General features: G+C 41.7%; 1 protein-coding gene across 1 annotated transcript; it reads right to left on the bottom strand.

Annotated features, from left to right (window-relative positions):
- Positions 1–6,109: 6,109 nt before the first annotated feature.
- On the bottom strand, positions 6,110–17,341 carry LOC306937700 (uncharacterized protein). Its single transcript, XM_079521607.1, has 3 exons — positions 17,287–17,341; positions 13,939–14,152; positions 6,110–8,078 (listed from the first exon to the last, which is right to left on the bottom strand). Exons 2-3 carry the CDS (start codon positions 14,111–14,113, stop codon positions 6,958–6,960), a joined length of 1,296 nt encoding a protein of 431 aa, XP_079377733.1. The 5' UTR covers positions 14,114–14,152; positions 17,287–17,341; the 3' UTR covers positions 6,110–6,957.
- Between the last annotated feature and the right edge of the window lie 1,755 nt (positions 17,342–19,096).

The raw sequence follows: 19,096 nt of genomic DNA, 5'->3' as shown, positions 1-19,096 counted from the left end.
AGAAATGCAACAGTCCAAGCATCATAGCCCATAATAGTGCATTCATTATTAGAGCACGAAAGCTATAATGAAGAGATGACTAAATGACATGGTGGAATCAGCCACATTAAATCAGCCACATCAATTTCCCAGAGGAGTAAAGCCGTGCAGCTACAGATGACTAACCAGATGGATTACCAAACTTACCTTTATGTTATCCCTACTGATATTACCTTACCACAATCCATGTTATCCATTGACAGACAGCTAATAAATGTAGATGACATTAACAGGCATTGTTATAAAAAATATATGCATTTATTTATGTATGGGGTGTGTAAGTGTGTGTGTGTGTGTGTGTGTGTGTGTGTGTGTGTGTGTGTGTGTGTGTGTGTGTGTGTATGCACGTTCTCACCCAGAGCATCATACTGATCCACTGCAGCAACCAAATCTCCATCCTCCTGCTCCAAGGACTGGACACGTGATGCCGATCGTGCTTGGAAAAAACAGAAATAACAATTACAATTTGCAATGTACAACTTTACAACAAGCAGACACTCTTAATTCAGAGCACCTTACAACAAGCAATGACAACATAAGATAATCACAAGGTAATACATGAAATAATATTATAGGATCATAAGTAAATCAAGGGCCTATCATTAGTCTGACAGTAGAAAATCCAAAAGATCAATAAAACTATAGGACGCTGTGTCAACAGTAAACACTGACCTGGCATCTGTCTACGTACCAGACAACCTGAATAAAACACATAAATTCCTGTAGACAGTTGGACATTGGTTGTGTAAACAGATTACTTACTTGCGTGCTGGCGGGTGAGAGTCCCGGGCCAACACATAGGACTGCAATTTGTGGACCTCACTCCCAGGTCTATCGACCCGTATGCCCCTCATAAACTCCACATAACTGCAGACATGACATTGTCACACCATCTTCGACATCAGTTCAAGTACTTGAATGAACAGGAAACAGCACACCAGCACCTCCATACATACAGAAGGTACAACATCACAGAGGATAAAAACACAATAGAGCATTAAGGCTTATTTGAAGGTGGTCCTCAAACTTACGATCGACACTCCTTGTCAGTGGACTCATACAGAGCCTTGTAGGTGACCCCCTTGTTTTTATACTGGGACAGCATCACCATCTCCTCATCATTGGCCCTTGCTGGCCAAGACCCCTCCATGGCCCTACACACTTTGATGGCAGCTGCCATCTGTGGGAAGTGCAGGGCATAGGAAGTGAGAGTCCTTGTTGGCCATGAGAGGAGTGTGTGAAGTGTCACCACCATCTCTCTCCTTCTGGTGCGCTGCCACCATCATGCGCGCCCAGCCCACGTCATGGCTCAGGAGCCACTGGAAGGTTTTACCCCGGTACTTCCCAAACTGGAGCTCAGCCTGGCTGAGAACCAGCCAGGTGGAGTTGAGGTCTCCTCCAGCTTGGGTGATGTGTGCCTTGGCCTCCTTCACCACATCCACAGCAAACTTCACCTTCGACTACTTTGGAGCCACATTGCTCTGGCATACTGGTACGTAGAAACACGATTTAAACGTCAAACAGCACACAAAGGCCATCGACTTTGTCGTGGTTCAGACGGAATTCGAATACGTTGCACGGTTTGCCCGCTATCGCAGTTCAAAGTGTGTGTGGTCTGAGCAATGATCTCGACTCAGAGTGTCGCACGCCCAGAGAGAGATCGGGTTAGAGTGAGAAGCCACTGTGCAGACTGTACCGAAATTCGAACAAATCATCCTCACGGCCAAAATATTCACTTTACACGCATAATTTTGTAGCCACACTCGTCCTCTTTCACCCAATGTCACAACCAAAGCACAGATCCATACAGTACGTGAACTACAGCCCTGAAAGCGACAGGTGTACCATCATAATGTGCCATAAAACTCTTTGTTACCTGCCTGAATGAGTCAGCAATTTTTTCATCACAAACACAATTCTTAACTCGCTCTTATAACCACGTTTTGTATCGTACCAATACCACGATCGCACACGGCGTACCTCAATGTCTCGGGTCACTCACAGCGAAAACAAAAATCGCATTCGACTTTTACTTTTTTCGATAGAGCAATTTGTTCGGACATACGTTCTCTCAATGAGAGTCAGTGTGCTTTTAACTTTCAATAGTGTTGCATTTGCATAGACTAGCCCAGGTGAAAATTATACTTTGTTAATGATTCAAGGTCAAGTTGACCACCTCTCACACGCGTGCGCACACACACGCACATGCACACATGTGCACGCACACACACACATTGAAAGTCAATGGAGAAAATCGGGGAAACACGTAACTCTGTCATTTCTCAACCGTTTCAGACGCGGGGTGGCTCGCCGGAACCGGGCCGCCCCCCTGAGCGAAACCAAATGGACCCCTTAGCATGTTAGCATTAGCATGTTAGCATTAGGGGAGGTGTTTGATCCAGCCTGCACAGCCTTTAGAGAAAAAGGCTCATTATAGGAGCCGCTTCCCTCACCTGTGTCATTTAACCTCCACTCTTCCTCCCTTAAGACTTCCTCTCTATTTCTAATACCCTCTTCCCCAAGGACCTTAGAGTTGTGGACCTCCTGAAACCCTTTCACACACATGTTTGCCTTTTCTATGCTACTTACTGACTCAATGTCTCCGTTTTTTAGGACTGGCATTACCGCCCTAACCACTTTCCCTGACATTCGGTGTATTCTATTCCACACCTGTTTTGATGGTGTTTCTGGGCCCAGGGTCCCACAAAATTCCATCCAACAGTTATTTTTTGCTTCCTTAATTGTTCTTCTTGCCATTGCCCTGCATTTCTTAAAATATATAGCATTCTCCTGAGAAACATTCCTGCGTAACACTCTAAACTATAAATACCCCCCTGTCTGTCCAAAATTCTGATAAATCTGTAAAATGATGTCTGCTCAATGTTAGATCTCTTGTAAACAAGTCCTTCATCTGCCAGAACTTTATCATGGTCAATAATATTGACTTTTTCCTCATTACAGAGTCATGGACAAATGTGGATGAATATGCTCCTCTCATTGAGTCCACCCCCAATGGTTACATATTTTTCCATCAACCAAGGCTGTCTGGCCGAGGTGGTGGCCTGGCTGTAATACATAGAAATCTGTTTAGATGTTCCCCAGTCTCTGTTGGCTGTTTCTCCTCTTTTGAGAATCTGAGCTTTATTATAAAAAATAAAATACCAGTTCTATGTATTTTAATTTATAGACCCCCTACATTTTATAGCTGAATTTGCAACTATGCTATCTGTTATACTACAGTACGACAGAGTGCTGATTTGCACACCTCACAAGCTCATATTAGCCCATTTTAAAATGTCCTGCTGTTAGCCTAGGCCCTCTGGGTACCACAACTTTGATTGGCTCCCACAAAGTTTCCCAAGGGAGTTGGCTTGGAACATTTTTTTTCTGTGATAGTAGACACCTTTATGAACACATCTGTGAAGAAAGCTAGTGGTAAGCATTTTATTTCCGGATTTGCCACAACTTAAGCTAATTTTACCTAACTACATGCAAAGGATTTATGTAATGATTTCAGAGTTTTGAAATGATGACATGATGGATTGGAAAAAATAATGTTCTTCTTGTGCTTGGCTGTTATGCATCCACGGTCAGTGCACATTTGCTTGATACTTGATCGTTTGATAGAAAGTCCAGATAATAAATTCCTTCCTTCTAAAGTCCTTCTGTTATGGCACAAGTATGAACCGAGCAAATCTGCACCATTCTAAGTCAATAAAGTAGTATATTATGTAATAGCATGGAAAAGTCACTGTTTACAAGCTTGTCATGTCACTAGCAAAGTGATTGATCTGTGTCTCTCCTAGGGTCCTACTTGCCCCACACAGGGATGCGGGCTACTTGTCCATGGAGTGCTCAGTATCACTCTCTGGTGTTCCTGCAGACGCCTAGCCTCGGTCCCAGGCTCACTTAACTGCGAAAAGAAGAGCCTGGTCACAACGTAAGGCAAAGAAGCTATCGGCGGACGTATCCTCCGGAACATCCATCAGATGTATTTCCCCCGGATACGATATTTTCCCGACCAATCACAACACTTGTTTCATTCGCGGAGAATGTGAACTGATTTGTAAAGCATCAACGTCATTTCCTTGTTTCGGTGGGGACTAGTAAACACAGCCGCACCGCGTGACGTAGTTATCTTACACGCAACACTTCCGCCACTTCCGCTGATAGTCTTTTCAGCGTAGGTCTTGCCCAGGGTGGCAGACGCCATGATAGTACACAAACAATCTGAGGAATGCAGCAGTGGGGGTGGGGTTGTAGGTGGAACGGAGTAGGGACTATAGAGCGTCGCAGTCCCGCCCCCTTTCATGACGACGCCAGGCCCAGGAAATAATTCCCAATGCATCTTTCCCATAGACATTTCAAAAAGTATTTATTTAAAGACCTTTTAAGTGTCGTACAAAGCCAACTCGAGTCGTGACAATAAACACAATATTTTGGACCAAACAAATAATTACAAACAAGAAAAACAAGAAAAAAAGTGTTGTAACCTGCCGTTTTCTTCTTCTTTCTAATTATTTGTTCAGCCCGAAAGATTGTTTGTTGTCATGATTTCTCACAACTCAAGTTGGCTTTGTACGAGGCTTAAAAGGTCTTTAAATAAATACTTTTTGAAATGTCTATGAGGAAAATGAACGGGGGATCATTTCCTGGGCCCTCGTAGGGGACGGGACTGCGACGCTCTATAGTGATGCATTCGGTAGGATTTTGGCTTATTTGGGCGCCATCTTCCTGCCTACATGTAGGCTAGTAGGATGCTAGGCTACTTGGCTGCCAGTCTGTAGTTCGTAAGTTTGCTTGTCAGTGACGCTGGTGTGTATACTGTCACTGCATTACACCATCTTCCATCTACTATCTTTGACATGTCACAACTCTTCTACTCTATGGCTCTGGATCGACGGTGGTATTATTATTATTATTCGCCGTTAGAAAATGTTTGGATGTTCTGAACTGATAGCCGCCTACCCTCCCCTCACGTCAAAACAGTTCTCAATGTTTACATCTTACTTGACGAGAAGACATGTGGACATATCTTTAAGGAACCAGGGAAAGGGGGAAAAACACCACGAGAGTGACGACTGAAACGACTGAAAGCATGCAGAGAAAAGGTTAAATTAATTCACTCACCGTCGTCACCGAGTGGTGTGCTGAAATCATGAAATGGAGGATGTAAACACACTTTTGTTGGTTTAGAACAGGGTAAATATGAAGTGTAATTGTGCCAAAGTCTTGTATTTATATTATATTCCTTAGGCTGTATGTTGTTGTTTTAAATTACAACACAACACAAGTACCATTGACAACTTTGAGCGAAGGGGCAGAGGGGCCTCCGAGTGGCCAGTTGGGAGGAGGAAGCGACGCGCAGCCCCCAAACCGACTGCCCCAAAGCCTAATCCACAGAAAAGCCACTGCATTTTCAAAGTTCAGGTTGTTTGGGTGTAATTGAGGTCATAAAACCTAAAAGAAAAATAAATAACAAATCGATGAAAATTAATGTCATAAAAGCTTTAATGAGAAAACCCTGTACTATTTCCATGCTCGGACGGACCCAGCCAGGGACCCAGGCAGGCAGGGACACATATTGCTGGAAAATGGAGTGGCTGCACTCAAAAATTCATGTGGGCATAAATGAGTAAAAATATTGTTGTAGTGCCTACCATTTGGCGTGTAATAAAATCACACCTGTGTGAAGTAAGGGGTGCTCTAATCATCATACATCACATTCCATACTCAACCAATCAAATCATCACAAATAGCACGCCGGCCAATCACAATTTGCATCCTCACTTTTGTCTTCAATGTTTGTGTTTTCACAAACACTAAAAGCTGGGAATAGGAGGGCCCTCAAAATCACAACAAGATTACATTCAAATATACGATATAAACGATATAAATGGTTTGTTCATATTTAATACGTTTTAAGGATTTGAAATGAGAAGAAAAGAACAGAGCAGGAGAATGGAGGCCTCTATTGATTGAATAGTTTATTAGATAGAATGTAAAAACAGCAACAGAATACAGTCAAATACTAAATAAAAAATAAGTCATTGCGGTCTTGTTTCAATTTAGGCCCTATGCAATCAATTCATAGACATGAAGAAAAACAAAAATCACACTTGTGTTAAGGGAGGGGCGCTGCTATCATCATACTGAGCACATTCCGTGCTCAGCCAATCAAATCATCACTAATGTAATTCCGGCCGATCACTTTTAAAATCATCGCCATGGGGTGATCAGCCAATCAAATCAGACAAAGCTGGGCATAGGAAAAACAACAATAACATTACAGTAGAAAATAAAACACGGTATGTACAGAGTGGGGAAAAAGGAAAAGGGGGGGGGGGGGGGGGTGATCACCAGTTTAAGGGAGAAGTGATCATTTCCTCTCCCTGGGAATTGAATGGGGCCATAGGGTCTTGTGCTAATTTGCTTATTTCCATCGCTCAAAATTCATTTTTCTTTGTATATATCCTCTCTTCATAATGTAAATAATATTCCAAGCAGCACACTTTACTACTTATTTAGATGGAAATAAGCGAATTAGCACAACACCCCATTCAATTCCCAATCAATTCAATGCAATTCAATGAGGGCTTATGGTAGGGGAAATAGCCAATAAGGAGTTTTTGCACAAAAAAACACCTGGACCTCCTTGGGTGGGACGTAACAACTACAATTAAAGGTAAGAAAGGTAAGAAAGCCTTCTAGCATGGAATTCTTCTTTAAAGATGTAAGTGATTACATTTTTTGAGGGAAGGCTCATTTATAGTGGGAACTTTCTTTTTTTTACCGCATGGTGTGAATGCAATGGTGTCTTAGCAAGTGACCCGAGTTATTTAAACTTTGGTCACACTGTTTACAGTGGACTTTATTTAGTTTTTGTCCTGTGAGAACCATGGACACGAAGGTGTGTCTTCAGATTACTTGAACCATTATAACTCTTGTCACAACGGTGACGGTGTTTACAGTGGAAAGTCTTTTTTCTCCAGTATGGATACGCTGGTGATTCTTCAGGTAACGTGACTCACTGAAACTCTTGTTACAATGTTTACATTGGAAAGGTTTTTCTCCAGTGTGGACACGCTGGTGTGTTTTCAGGGAATATGACTGACTGAAACTCTTGCTACAATGTATACATTGGAAAGGTTTTTCTCCAGTGTGGACACTCTGGTGTGCTTTCAGGTGACCTGACTGCCTGAAACACTTGTTACACTGTTTACATTTGAAAGGTCTTTCTCCAGTGTGGACACGCTGGTGTGTTTTCAGTTCACCTGACCCTTTGAAACTCTTGTCACAATATTTACATTGGAATGGTTTTTCTCCTGTGTGGACACGAATGTGTGACTTCAAATTATATGGTGCATTGAAACTCTTGTTACAAAGTTTACATTGGAAAGGTTTTTCTCCTGTGTGGATACGCTGGTGTGACTTCAAATGACTTGATACATTTAAACTCTTGTTACAATGTTTATATTGGAAAGCTTTTTCTCCAGTGTGGATACACTGGTGCTTCTGCAGGGAACTTGACTGACTGAAACTCTTGTCACATAGTTTACAGCAGAAAGGCTTTTCTCCAGTGTGGACACGCTGGTGTCTGTTCAGAGAACCTAACAGCTTGAAACTCTTGTCACAATGTTTACATTGGAAGGGTTTTTCTCCAGTATGGATACGCTGGTGCTTCTTCAGGGAACCTGAGTCACTGAAACTCTTGTCACGCCGTCTGTCATCATCGTCTTCACTGGTCTCCTCCCAATCATCATTGTCTTCAGTGACTTCAGTGTCAGATTCAAGTTCAACTTCAACTTCAACTTCAGAGCAGTGGGAAGACATGTCTTCTTCTTCATCATTATCAAGATTTTCTCCTTCACCTTTCACTGCTAGTAATGTTAACGTTGACCCAAAAGGCTCCTCTGGTCTATGAAGAAGTTCCTCTTGTTCCTCTTTAAGCTCCTCATGTTCCTCTTTAATGTGTGGAGGCGCAGCTTTCTCCTGTTCAGGAGAAACCTCCTCTTTACACACAGCCATGTGCAGGATGCCTACGAACAGAAAAATAACATGATGGTCAACACTAGATTCCTAAAATGTAAATCCATTATTCTTCCATGTTCCATGTAGAAAATGATCTATTAACATTAAGTAACCATTAATTAACTTATTAAGATGAGATTGACTAAACCGTAAGCCGCCATCTAGTAGGGTTGGGTGACGATACGAATCTATCGTCAATCGTGATTTGGATGAGTCTATCGCTGATTATTTTTATTAGGCGATTTTTCAGGGCGACTTTATTTTATTTTATATTTTGCAAAATAACACTCAATCTTATCGAAAATTCAACTCTTCAAACGTAGCCTGTACAAGTGTGAGCAAAATGCAAATTAATTTGGTCCAGCAGCCGCCGGTAGAAAGCCCTCCTCCCCTTGTAATGGTATGCTCCTGCCCAAGTAGGAGCCCGCACTCCCCGGCCGCAGCAGCATCGGGGTCCGACGCTCCGACCGTCTGGGCGGGGAGGAGACGTTACTGTGGAGCTGTGTTGCTGTGTTACACTGTCACTCCAGTCCGGACCGAAATACGTTTTTTGTTTTTAAATGCAAACAAATGTGAATTTTCCTATTGGAATAAATTCCAAACCTTAAAAGGATCCCTGGCTAATAAGACAAATATGTCTTAAAACATTATACTTGCCCTCTATGAATACATTTTTTTTTTTAAAACACCATCAATATTTTATTTCTTCCATAAATAGAGAATCTTTCAATTAATAGGGACTGCTCCCATCACAGGTTGATGATATGTCCATGTGTGGTCCAGCCCTAGCTCTGGTCCATAGCCTTACTGCTTCTATCTGCCCTGTGCAGATGGAAGCAGAAACCGACACACAGGGACCGACCCAACTAAAACCTGTCCTCGTAAAAAGTCTGTGCCTGTGAGAGACTGCAACACGAGCGTCCCAACCTGCTCCAGCACACGGAAAACAAACACAAGCACAGCGGCGTGTGCGCATCCACTTTTTACAACTTTTACACCGCGGAGTAGTTCCAAGACTGTATGCTCCACATCTGAAACGGAGAAGCCGAACCATTTCCAGACGACAGACATTGTCTTGCCTATTTTAGCAACTAAATCCTCGTTCCTATCGCTCCCCGTAGCAGACATGCTAATGCTGCTTTCAGCTTTTCTCTCTGCGCGGCAGAGGGAGGAGGAAGTAACTACGGTAGCCCGGCAGCCTGCAGGCGAGTGTGAGAGAGATTTACCGTTAATACCCTAGTTAAAGGGAAAAACGATTTTCGATTTTCTTTTTTTGACATCGTCCAAATCCAAAAATCGCGATTTCGATTAATCGTGCAGCCCTAGTGAGTAGTGCAACTCCGTGCGGGGGTTCGCTAGGGGGGGGGGGGGGGGGAGTTCCAGACCCCCAGGAATACCAGGACGGTTCCGGCGTGCCGCGCCGCGTCCGAAACGGTTGAGAAATGACAGTATTACCGTGTGGCGGTCCCTCTACTGTACCCTCTACTGTACTGTAATGTACTGGCACCCCCCGAAAGCATCATATATACAGTTAATACTGTATGTGTGTGTTTGTATGTGTGTTAGGTTGCGCACAGATGGTGAAAAACAACCATGCTGTTTTTGTGCTCATACCCAGACACCCAGACACCCAGACACACACATAGCTCCGTAAGGGAGTGGTTGCACCACTCAAAAATAATAATAATAATAAAACATTTTTTATTTTATTTTATAAAAAAATATATATATAAAAATATCAAATAGGCCTATACAGTATAATTTTGTTATGTAGGCTAGTAGTATTAGCAAGCACAACTCAGTAAGAAATACTAATAGTGGGCAACAGTGGATTTAACAATATATAATATACCAACCAAAAGTTGTTTGCAGTTGCAATTATTGTACTTAGCCAAAATGCAAATAGGCTTGCCATTGTGGATGTAAAATAATGTTGTGTTTCTTTGGAAAAGTGGAAATTAGAAGTCACTTGAGTCCCTGTCTACAGGGAAGAATGGCCTGCCCTACACAGTACACACGCATACACACAAGACAAGAGACAAAAGAGAAGCGTTTATACAGCTGCCATTAATAGTGCCGTTGATTGCCAAGTCAAGTCAGGGACCAGGGTCAGGGTCAACGAGGCTCGTTAACCAGCTGACTCATATTTGCCTTGAAAGCGCATCCACCGAGCTCAAAGCAAGTTGGAGTGACAAGCGAGCGGAGCAACACACTAAAATCGGTCGTGGATTTATTTTGGCTGGCCAATTTGAGATGAAAAGGTTAGTACTAGCAGACCTGTATATGTATAACGATCATTATTATTCCAGAGTGGTCCAAGAAAGACGTTTAAGACGATCGAGGGCTCATCATGTCGTGTCTCTCTCTCTGTGTGTGTGTGTGTGTGTGTGTGTGTGTGTGTGTGTGTGTGTGTGTGTGTGTGTGTGTGTGTGTGTGTGTGTGTGTGTGTGTGTGTGCGTGCGTGCGTGCGTGCGTGCGTGCGTGCGTGCGTGGGGGGGGGGGGGGGGGGCAGTGTGTGACCGAAAGAGTGCTAGACTTCCATGTAGAACGGTGTGTGACCGAAAGAGTGCTAGACTTCCACGTAGAACAGTGTGTGACCGAAAGAGTGCTAGACTTCCACGTAGAACAGTGTGTGACCGAAAGAGTGCTAGACTTCCACGTAGAACAGTGTGTGACCGAGAGAGTGCTAGACTTCCACGTAGAACAGTGTGTGACCGAGAGAGTGCCATAGTCTTCAGTGCAGCCAGAATAAAGTTGGTGTACACCACGTTGGTGTATTGCGTCCCATAACTATAAACTGCGTTTTGGGACGCAAAACGCAGGCAATTTTAATCTTTTTTAAATAAAAAACCTGGTCGCAATGACTAACCAATCAGGAAGCAGACAGGCAAATCGACCAATGACAAAGCTTCTAGGAAAATCTTTGAATGCAGATTGCGGCCCCTAGATGTTTCACAGAGACAAAACATGTTTTGGGAGCGTTCTACCCATTTCTGGCTAAAGTTGAAGCCATGCTGGTCAGTTGAGCTTCAAGTCAGAACAAATCCGCTGCAGCTAATTAAGTTGACCAGTTTCACGTCTTTTGCTATATAGTGATGTAATCAAGTTATTAATAATTTGGGACCACCTGTGTTATTTAACATGCACACACACACGCACACACACACACACACACACACACACACACACACACACACACACACACACACACACACACACACACACACACACACACACACACACACACACACACACACACACACAGGCTTCGCTTTGCGGCTTCGTCCTAACTTTGCGTGGTGGCACTTGCTTAAAATGAACAGATCTACAAGCTTACATCCTATACCATACCGTACATACCATGCCGTATGGATAGCTTGTAAAGCTGTTATTTTTGCGCACGTGAACCTTGTTTCCAAGTAGCACGTGTGCTCCTAAATTGAAAAATCTAGACCACTCGGAAGAGTATGTGTATCTCTGTCTGAGGGGTTAAGATCTGGAATGGTCTACCAGAGGAAGTCAAACACAGTAGTAACTGTAGCAACATTTAAAAAATTGCTCAAGCAAATCCATTTGGCCAAATACAGCATAGCGTAGTGAAATTAAGTATATTGTAGATGACGTTATTGTATGATCAACTGATAATTTTTGCACAGGTATTGATTATGTTAATATTAAAAGTGAGAACAAAAAATACATTACTCAGTAACAACAATAATGATCATTGGTAATGATGGTAATTTTAATGAGGATAATAATAACAATAATAATGTGTAATCTAATGGTTATGTAGTGCTATGTAACTCATAGGGATCATGGTGGATCTCTACGGTGACACAGGGGTGGGTTTGGTGTATGATTGAATTCTCGTATCTGACTTATGTTTTGTGAATCTAACTATCTATGAGTATTACGAATGATGTTCTGTTGTAAGTAGGATAGGCATTTATAAGCTTATTCCTATTCATTTTGATCATCTTCATGTTTTGTAACAGCTTCCATTCATTGTTGTAAGTATTGTATTTGAAACTGAATGATGATCAAATGAAACTGAACTGAACTGAACTGAACTGAACTGAACTGAACTGAACTGAACTGAACTGAACGGAACGGAACTGAACTGAACTGAACTGAACTAGTAGCACACAAATCATTTTAGGAGCACGATGAAAAGTTATCAAATAATGTGTTTTTCTCTAAAAGAAAAATATGTATCAAATAATGTGTTTTTCTTTAATAAAGTGATATGAGGTAGGGGTGGGCGATATGCAAAATGTCAGCCATTATCAAGATAATGATATTTATCACTATCATTTTTATATAATCTATATAATCAATTTGGTTTTATGCTGATAGACTATCCGTTTTATGCAGATAGATAGATAGATAGATAGATAGATAGATAGATAGACAGATAGATAGATAGATAGATAGATACATGGACGATATTGGTTCATCATGGCGATACGATACGAAACGTATCACGATACATGGTTGACGATACGATATATGGACGATATTGGTTCATTATGGCGATACGATACAGTAACTATTTAGCAAATACATTAAATATGTGTGAAACTTGTGGATAGTGCAGGTTTTTTAAGGGAAAGATGTATTATTATGGATATAAATGAGTAAACACAGTGATTCTCTGGCAAATAGATGGAGATTGTATTCGAACACATATGGACAAACCCACGCCCTGACATGAACACAGAGAATACACACATCTTTCGATAAACCAATTATAGCTATAATGGAAAAGTAATTAAACCCATCTTTTTATTTTTTCTTCTTAAAATTGCTAAATAACAATGCACAAGTAGGCCTACTTAGTATTGGTATAATGTATTATTTACATTGCAAAACGATTCGATACCGATTATTTCCAATTAAAAACGATACGATACAAAGTAAAATGATGCGATTCGATATTTGCTTTTTGCATAACGATATACTTCGATTTTTTTAAATTAAAATTGATATTTCGATACAGTTACTACAGTATATCGTTACACCCCTAGTATCCAGTGAGATCGGTCATTCCTAATGTCATTCACGCTGTGCACACGCTTTTGTAAGGGTTGTTTTTGATCGATATAAATCTGTCCACTCCATGTGCAAGCAATTCCTTCCGTGATGCTATGCTATAATGCAGTGTTCGCTCTGTCACTGTCTGCTGCCTGCCACTGCTGCCAGGGAAGAGCACTGAGCAGCGCACATTTTAGCAAATTGGGGAGGGGTGGGGCAGTGGAAGCAAGGGGGATTGATCTTCAAGTTAACGCAGCTGTTTTGTACGTGTCTATGGAGTTAACATTACTCTAATAGACCCCCAGCTGTTTTGCATGTGTCTATGGCGTTAACATTACTCTAATAGATCCCCAGGTGTTTTATATGTGTCTATGGAGTTAACACTACTCTAATAGACCCCCAGGTGTTTTATATGCGTCTATGGAGTTAACCTTACTGTAATAGACCCCCAGGTGTGGTTACTTACTTGTGGTTAGAATGTTCAAATATGTCTACCCTGTGTATTTTTGTTTTCTTTCTGAAAGAGTCAAAATACTCAATACACCACTTTTGTGGCATCATAACCCTAACACCTCTCCCATTATCATACATCAACAGCTGTGGGCTAGGCTTAAGTGTAGGTGAGTGGTGCTAAGGTGAAAACTAAAAATGCTTAATGAACTGGTGGGTGGGGCCACATATAAACATAGTTTTAACATTTCATGCACACTTTTAGAACGACAAAAATCTTCCTCCTTATATAATAATAATTATAATACCTGATGATCATGTTTTTTGGGGGGGGAGGATCACGGCACTCCATCTTTAAAGAAAGGAAGAGCATAAGAAACTTACTGAGGTGTGGGTGGTCTTCAGGTTCCTGTTTAATAGAGATGTCTTCAGGTTCCCGTTTAATAGAAATGTCTTCAGGTTCCCGTTTAATAGAAATGTCTTCAGGTTCCCGTTTAATAGAAATGTCTTCAGGTTCCTGTTTAATAGAAACGTCCCTGGCTGAGTCTGGAGAGTTCATCTTCACCTGCAGTCTGGACTCCACACACTGGTCTGAACTCTGAAATCAAGTGAATAAGGAAGGACTTTAATAACTGGAAACCTAGTGGTGTTAGCCCAACTCTTCTCATTAGGGAAGAAAACACACTTAAGCTAAGTTTACACAAGGAACAATGGTGTAAAGTGAATAAGGTGAAAGTAACTAAACTGTTTTTAATGTTCTGCCTCAGTTCAAGCAGCAGGGAGCGTGCAGTGCACTGTGAGCGTAAATTGTAACCATTCACAAGTAGGGATGTAAGATCATATTTGATCACATAGCCAGCTTTCATTTGACCTCGATGAGGAGAGTGATCTAAGTAGGGCTGCTCAATTCATTTCTATTTTAATATAAAAATAAATAATTTTGCCAGGTGAAGCCTGGCCAATTTTCGCTCGGGTTGGCTTTGAGGACCTAGTCATAATTGGCTGCCCCGAGTCTGAACCCATACTCTGAAACACCGCCTAAGCCAATGGGAGTGCCTCCTAAGCCCTGAAAGGAAGTGTTAACCCAGAAGTGTTAACCCAGACAGATGGCAACGCCGCAGTATAACGCTACCGTGGCGTGGAGGAGAGAGAATTCACTTGACAATTAACATTACAGTGGATTCAATGTCATGTAGGCATGAAGACATGGAGAGAGAATTCACTTAACAATCACATTCACATTACAGTGGGCAGAGTACAAATCCTGCTTCTTTACAGACTACGTTTGTACCTCATTGCTTATATGGAAAGCGTAGCTTCTTTACTCTGTAATGCTACAAAACACTGATGTAAAAAAACTATAGGGTTAAATGCTTTGGCCCTCATTTATCAATGGAGTGTAAATTCTGCCTTAAATTTGAGTGTGGGTTTTGGCATACGCCCACGTCAGCACGGCATTTATGAAGTGATCATAAACAGCTCATCCCAGCGTAAATTTGGTCGTAGCTTTGGTAAATGTCACGGTTGAAACCTACGATTTTATGACATGGACAACTGAAATATGACCAAACAACATATGGAAAGCCAATAAGAATTAAGAAAATAGTTTCCAGACACCTCTCGCTTCGCAGTCCCGACTCCCGAAAATGATCTTGCAAGCGCTCAGGCTATCTGACCCAGATGACCAGATCTGCCATTTATCTGAATGACTGTAAAAGCACTTAATTAAATGGATTAATGATTAATCCCCTAACGCCTATTGCCTACAATTGCAAATAGGCATGTCATGTCACTTGGAAATAAAGGTGTTAATTTATGCCAAAATAAAAGTGTTATATTATCACAGGGATTATTTATAGGCATCCGATGTGACACTGTGCTACCAAATCATCTTAATATACACTCGCATATGTTTAACAGAGCCACTGTTTGATTAAGCAAACTTGTAATTTTGTAAACATGTTATATTGTTTTTAATTGCGCTTTTTTTTTTTTTTTTTCCTTGTAAAGTTGGAATTATCCTACCAATTTCATATGATATGACACATGATGTACTGTATGCCTTTACAATGTTTTTCACATGTATATACAGTTTTATATACAGTACGAGTGAATACGTTTAGATGCCTGTGATATTTGGCGTGGCGTACGCACAAGATCAAAGTCACGCTGGAACGATAAATGCCGAAAGTTGTGGTGATTCATTTTTGGGCGTACGCTGCGTTGATAAATGAGGGCCTTTGAGTCTAAAGCAGTGGCGCCCAAACTTTTCAGCCCATGCCATGACCCAAAACAGAAATTCGATATTCGCCCCGGACCCAAACTAGTGAAAATAGGTGATTTACAAGCTCACACCGTGGTGCGAAGCGTCATGACATTACTGAAAAAATTATTTAATTGTGTTTATTCATGAAAAATGTTTTGGAATGTTTTTAGAAACATATCTTGCAATTAGCCGTTCAACAAACAGATTTTTCCCCACGGCTATCCGGCTCCTCAATGCTGCTCGTGTCCCCCCCTGACCCCCCTCTATCCTCCCTCCACCCCCACTCAGAGTGGAATGGACTGACTTCCCAACCATCCTTCCTCTTCGATGTCTCCCTTTTGACTTATACCTGTCCATTTAAATTTCAAAGTCTAGACGAGCCTGCCCCAAAGTTATTAGTGCAGCCGCACCTGGCAGTTCTCCACAGTCCCACCTGTCCATTCAAACTCTAGACAGGCCTGCCCCAAAGTTATTCTCATCAAACCCTGTACACTCAAATGCTCCTTATTATGGCCATGTTGTATGCTCCATGCCAAAGCGCCAGTGGACGCCCAGGAGTCTGCCGCCAACGAGGCGGATGCGAGGTCGCTTCTCGCCCTCAGGCATCTTACTGGTTTAACTCATTATTTCCTTTTTTGCATATACAGTGTATATCTGTACGTCTCTAAATGTTCTGATGAATTGAAAATTGAGGTCCCTAAACAAGTCTTAGTGCTTTTGCTTAAAGTAGCAGTTTTTGTATTGACTTGTGCTTTGAACCAATTCTACATACTGTGAATAAAATAAACAATCTCTCTCTCTCTCTCTCTCTCTCTCTCTCCACTGCAACAGTACAACACACTGATGTAACGTTATATAGTTACATTAATAATAGACTATAGTGATGATGCAACTAAACAATGTAGCATATTGTTACGTTTATCTGGAATCGAACCCCAATCTCCGACTCAGCAGAGACGGCAGGCAACAAGCCACGTAGCCAAGAGAGATAGCTCCCTTTGGAGGAGCGAGTTACAATATTATTACTGCTGCTTGATTGATTGATTGATTGAGGAGAGTGAGTGGACGACCCAATAAAGTATTACACTTGTTTACAAGAGGGTCCACCATGTTCAAATCATCAAAACATTTAGAGACATACAAATAGACACTTCTATATAGCCAAAGAACAGAACAGGAATTCATCATAAAAGAATAAAAGAGGTAAAAAAGGGAAAAGTATAAGTGCTAGTACTACTGGTTGTTTAGGATCAACAAACAAGCAGATATGAGAGAAATACGAATGCTTGTTCCATGTTAAAAGATGAGTCAATAGATTAAACACATTTATAACAAACAAGCAGATATGAGAGAAATAGGCCTACGAGTCGACTCATATCTGAGTCGTAGCCTGCACTTGTGAACAAGTGTTCAATAATATAAGATAAATAGATGAAAAACACCACGTGAATCAGTTCATTTTTTACCTGTATCTGTGTTTCATTCAGTGGTTGAGCTGCATAAACAAACGTCCTCCTGCTGCTTAACGACCACACTGTTTTCAAACAACACCTTTTGATTTTAGTTGTAGTTTTATTATTAAAGTGTCAACTGTCCGGCGAGCAACACACACAAGCGTTGGGCACATGCGCACTAGCAGGAGCCTGGAGCGTGCACGGTGCACGTACCATAAACGGTCACTAGGGGGAGCCATGGTACAGCGTAATACAGTGGAACAGCTATAGGCCTACTGTGATCTCATCAAATGATGATCCACTGAATCATTTTAAATATAAACTTAGAAACCATTAATGAATCACATCAAACAATTAAATGTCTTCCACTCTTACACACACCACACATAGGCCTACACTTCCTTTTTTCTACTGTATTTTAACTTTTTAATGTATACTGGGTAGGCCTATGCATTGATTGATTGATTGATTGATTTGATTGAAATATGTATTAACAGTTTGCAGAATTACAGTACATTTCAAGCACAAACTCAATACAAAGACTGTTAACTGTGAGTGGACGACCCAATTAAGCATTACACTTGTTTACAAGAGGGTCCACCTTGTTCAATTCATCAAAACATTTAAAGACGTACAAATAGACACTTCTATATAGTCAAAGAACAGAACAGGAATTGTTGTACATCATTTATGTTGCCAAATAATTTGTTGATTTATTTGTATTTTTGTTGTGGACCAACAGATCTGCCAGTGGCGCTGGCCGCCAGCTGCCGTGCGGGTGATGCCAGCTGCCGTGCGGATTTCTACATAATGAGTATTGATCAATACCTAAAGTAAAAGATGTGAGCACTTCTTCCATCACTGGGTATAAGTGAACAGTTGAATAATGTAAGTAGGCCTATAGACCACCAAGTATAGACCTGTAATGACCTTATGTACGCCTTTTGTATGCGCACAGAGTGGCTGGAACTCTGGTGAGAGAAAACAACAGTGTGAGTCCCCGATAATGGTTGGATCAACTCTGACCTCTTCCTAGAGTGGGGTCAGCTGTTTATCCAGTCACTCCCAAAGAATGACCCTAGGCCTTACATCTTGCTCTTGGATGGGCATAGCAGCCACATGTACAACTTGGAGTTCCTGAACCTCATGAGGAGCATGAATGTGCAAATCCTGTGCTATCCACCACACACCACACATGCGCTTCAGCCTGTAAACAAGGCACTGTTCCGGAGCCTGAAGTATCTCTGGGACCAAGAGGGGAGAATGTGGACCAGGATGATGTCAAGGCAGAAGCTGCCAAAGACAGAATTGTTCGCTGTTTTCCGCCGCATGGGAAAAACCTGCTACCATAGAAAAATGCCCAGGCAGGTTTCAGAGGGACAGGGATGTTCACTCTGAATAAGGAGATCCTCCCAGACAGTGTTTGTTTGTTGTTTCCGTCAGAGTGTTGGACAGTCTGCCACATTTGGGGATCACCAACACCAAAGAGGGAATGGGCAATAAGGAACTGGACAAAGGCTCCCTCATGTGTCCTCACAGGTGAGGAACACCTCCAGTACATTTCGAAAAGAAATCTAAGAAGGAGGAAAAGAAAGTACAGAAGATGGAGATCAAAAAGTACAAGTGGAACAACAACAAGAGGATGGATGGAGGATCCTGCAAAGCTGTCAAGCCCTGTATGGTGACCCCAATGACTCAAAGGTATTGTCTCACAATATTTCAAATATTTAGGGTACCTATACCCCGTGCTGTAAGCTCTTGAAATGAATTTTTATGATAATCATTGTCTGTCTGTCTGTCTGTCTGTCTGTCTGTCTGTCTG

Source organism: Electrona antarctica, assembly GCF_951216825.1.
Source record: "Electrona antarctica genome assembly, chromosome: 14".
Taxonomy (NCBI): Eukaryota; Metazoa; Chordata; class Actinopteri; order Myctophiformes; family Myctophidae; genus Electrona; species Electrona antarctica.
Note: the sequence above shows the minus strand (reverse complement) of the source record. Positions and strands in the feature narration are given on the sequence as shown.

What these genes read in the sequence shown, in the direction of transcription:
- LOC306937700 (XM_079521607.1), bottom strand. Translation starts at nt 14,113, where the DNA reads ATGAACTCTCCAGACTCAGCCAGGGACGTTTCTATTAAACAGGAACCT. An exon ending in TGAAGACCACCCACACCTCA is followed by an intron (nt 8,079 to 13,938) that starts GTAAGTTTCTTA and finishes TTCTGTTCGTAG; the next exon opens with GCATCCTGCACATGGCTGTG.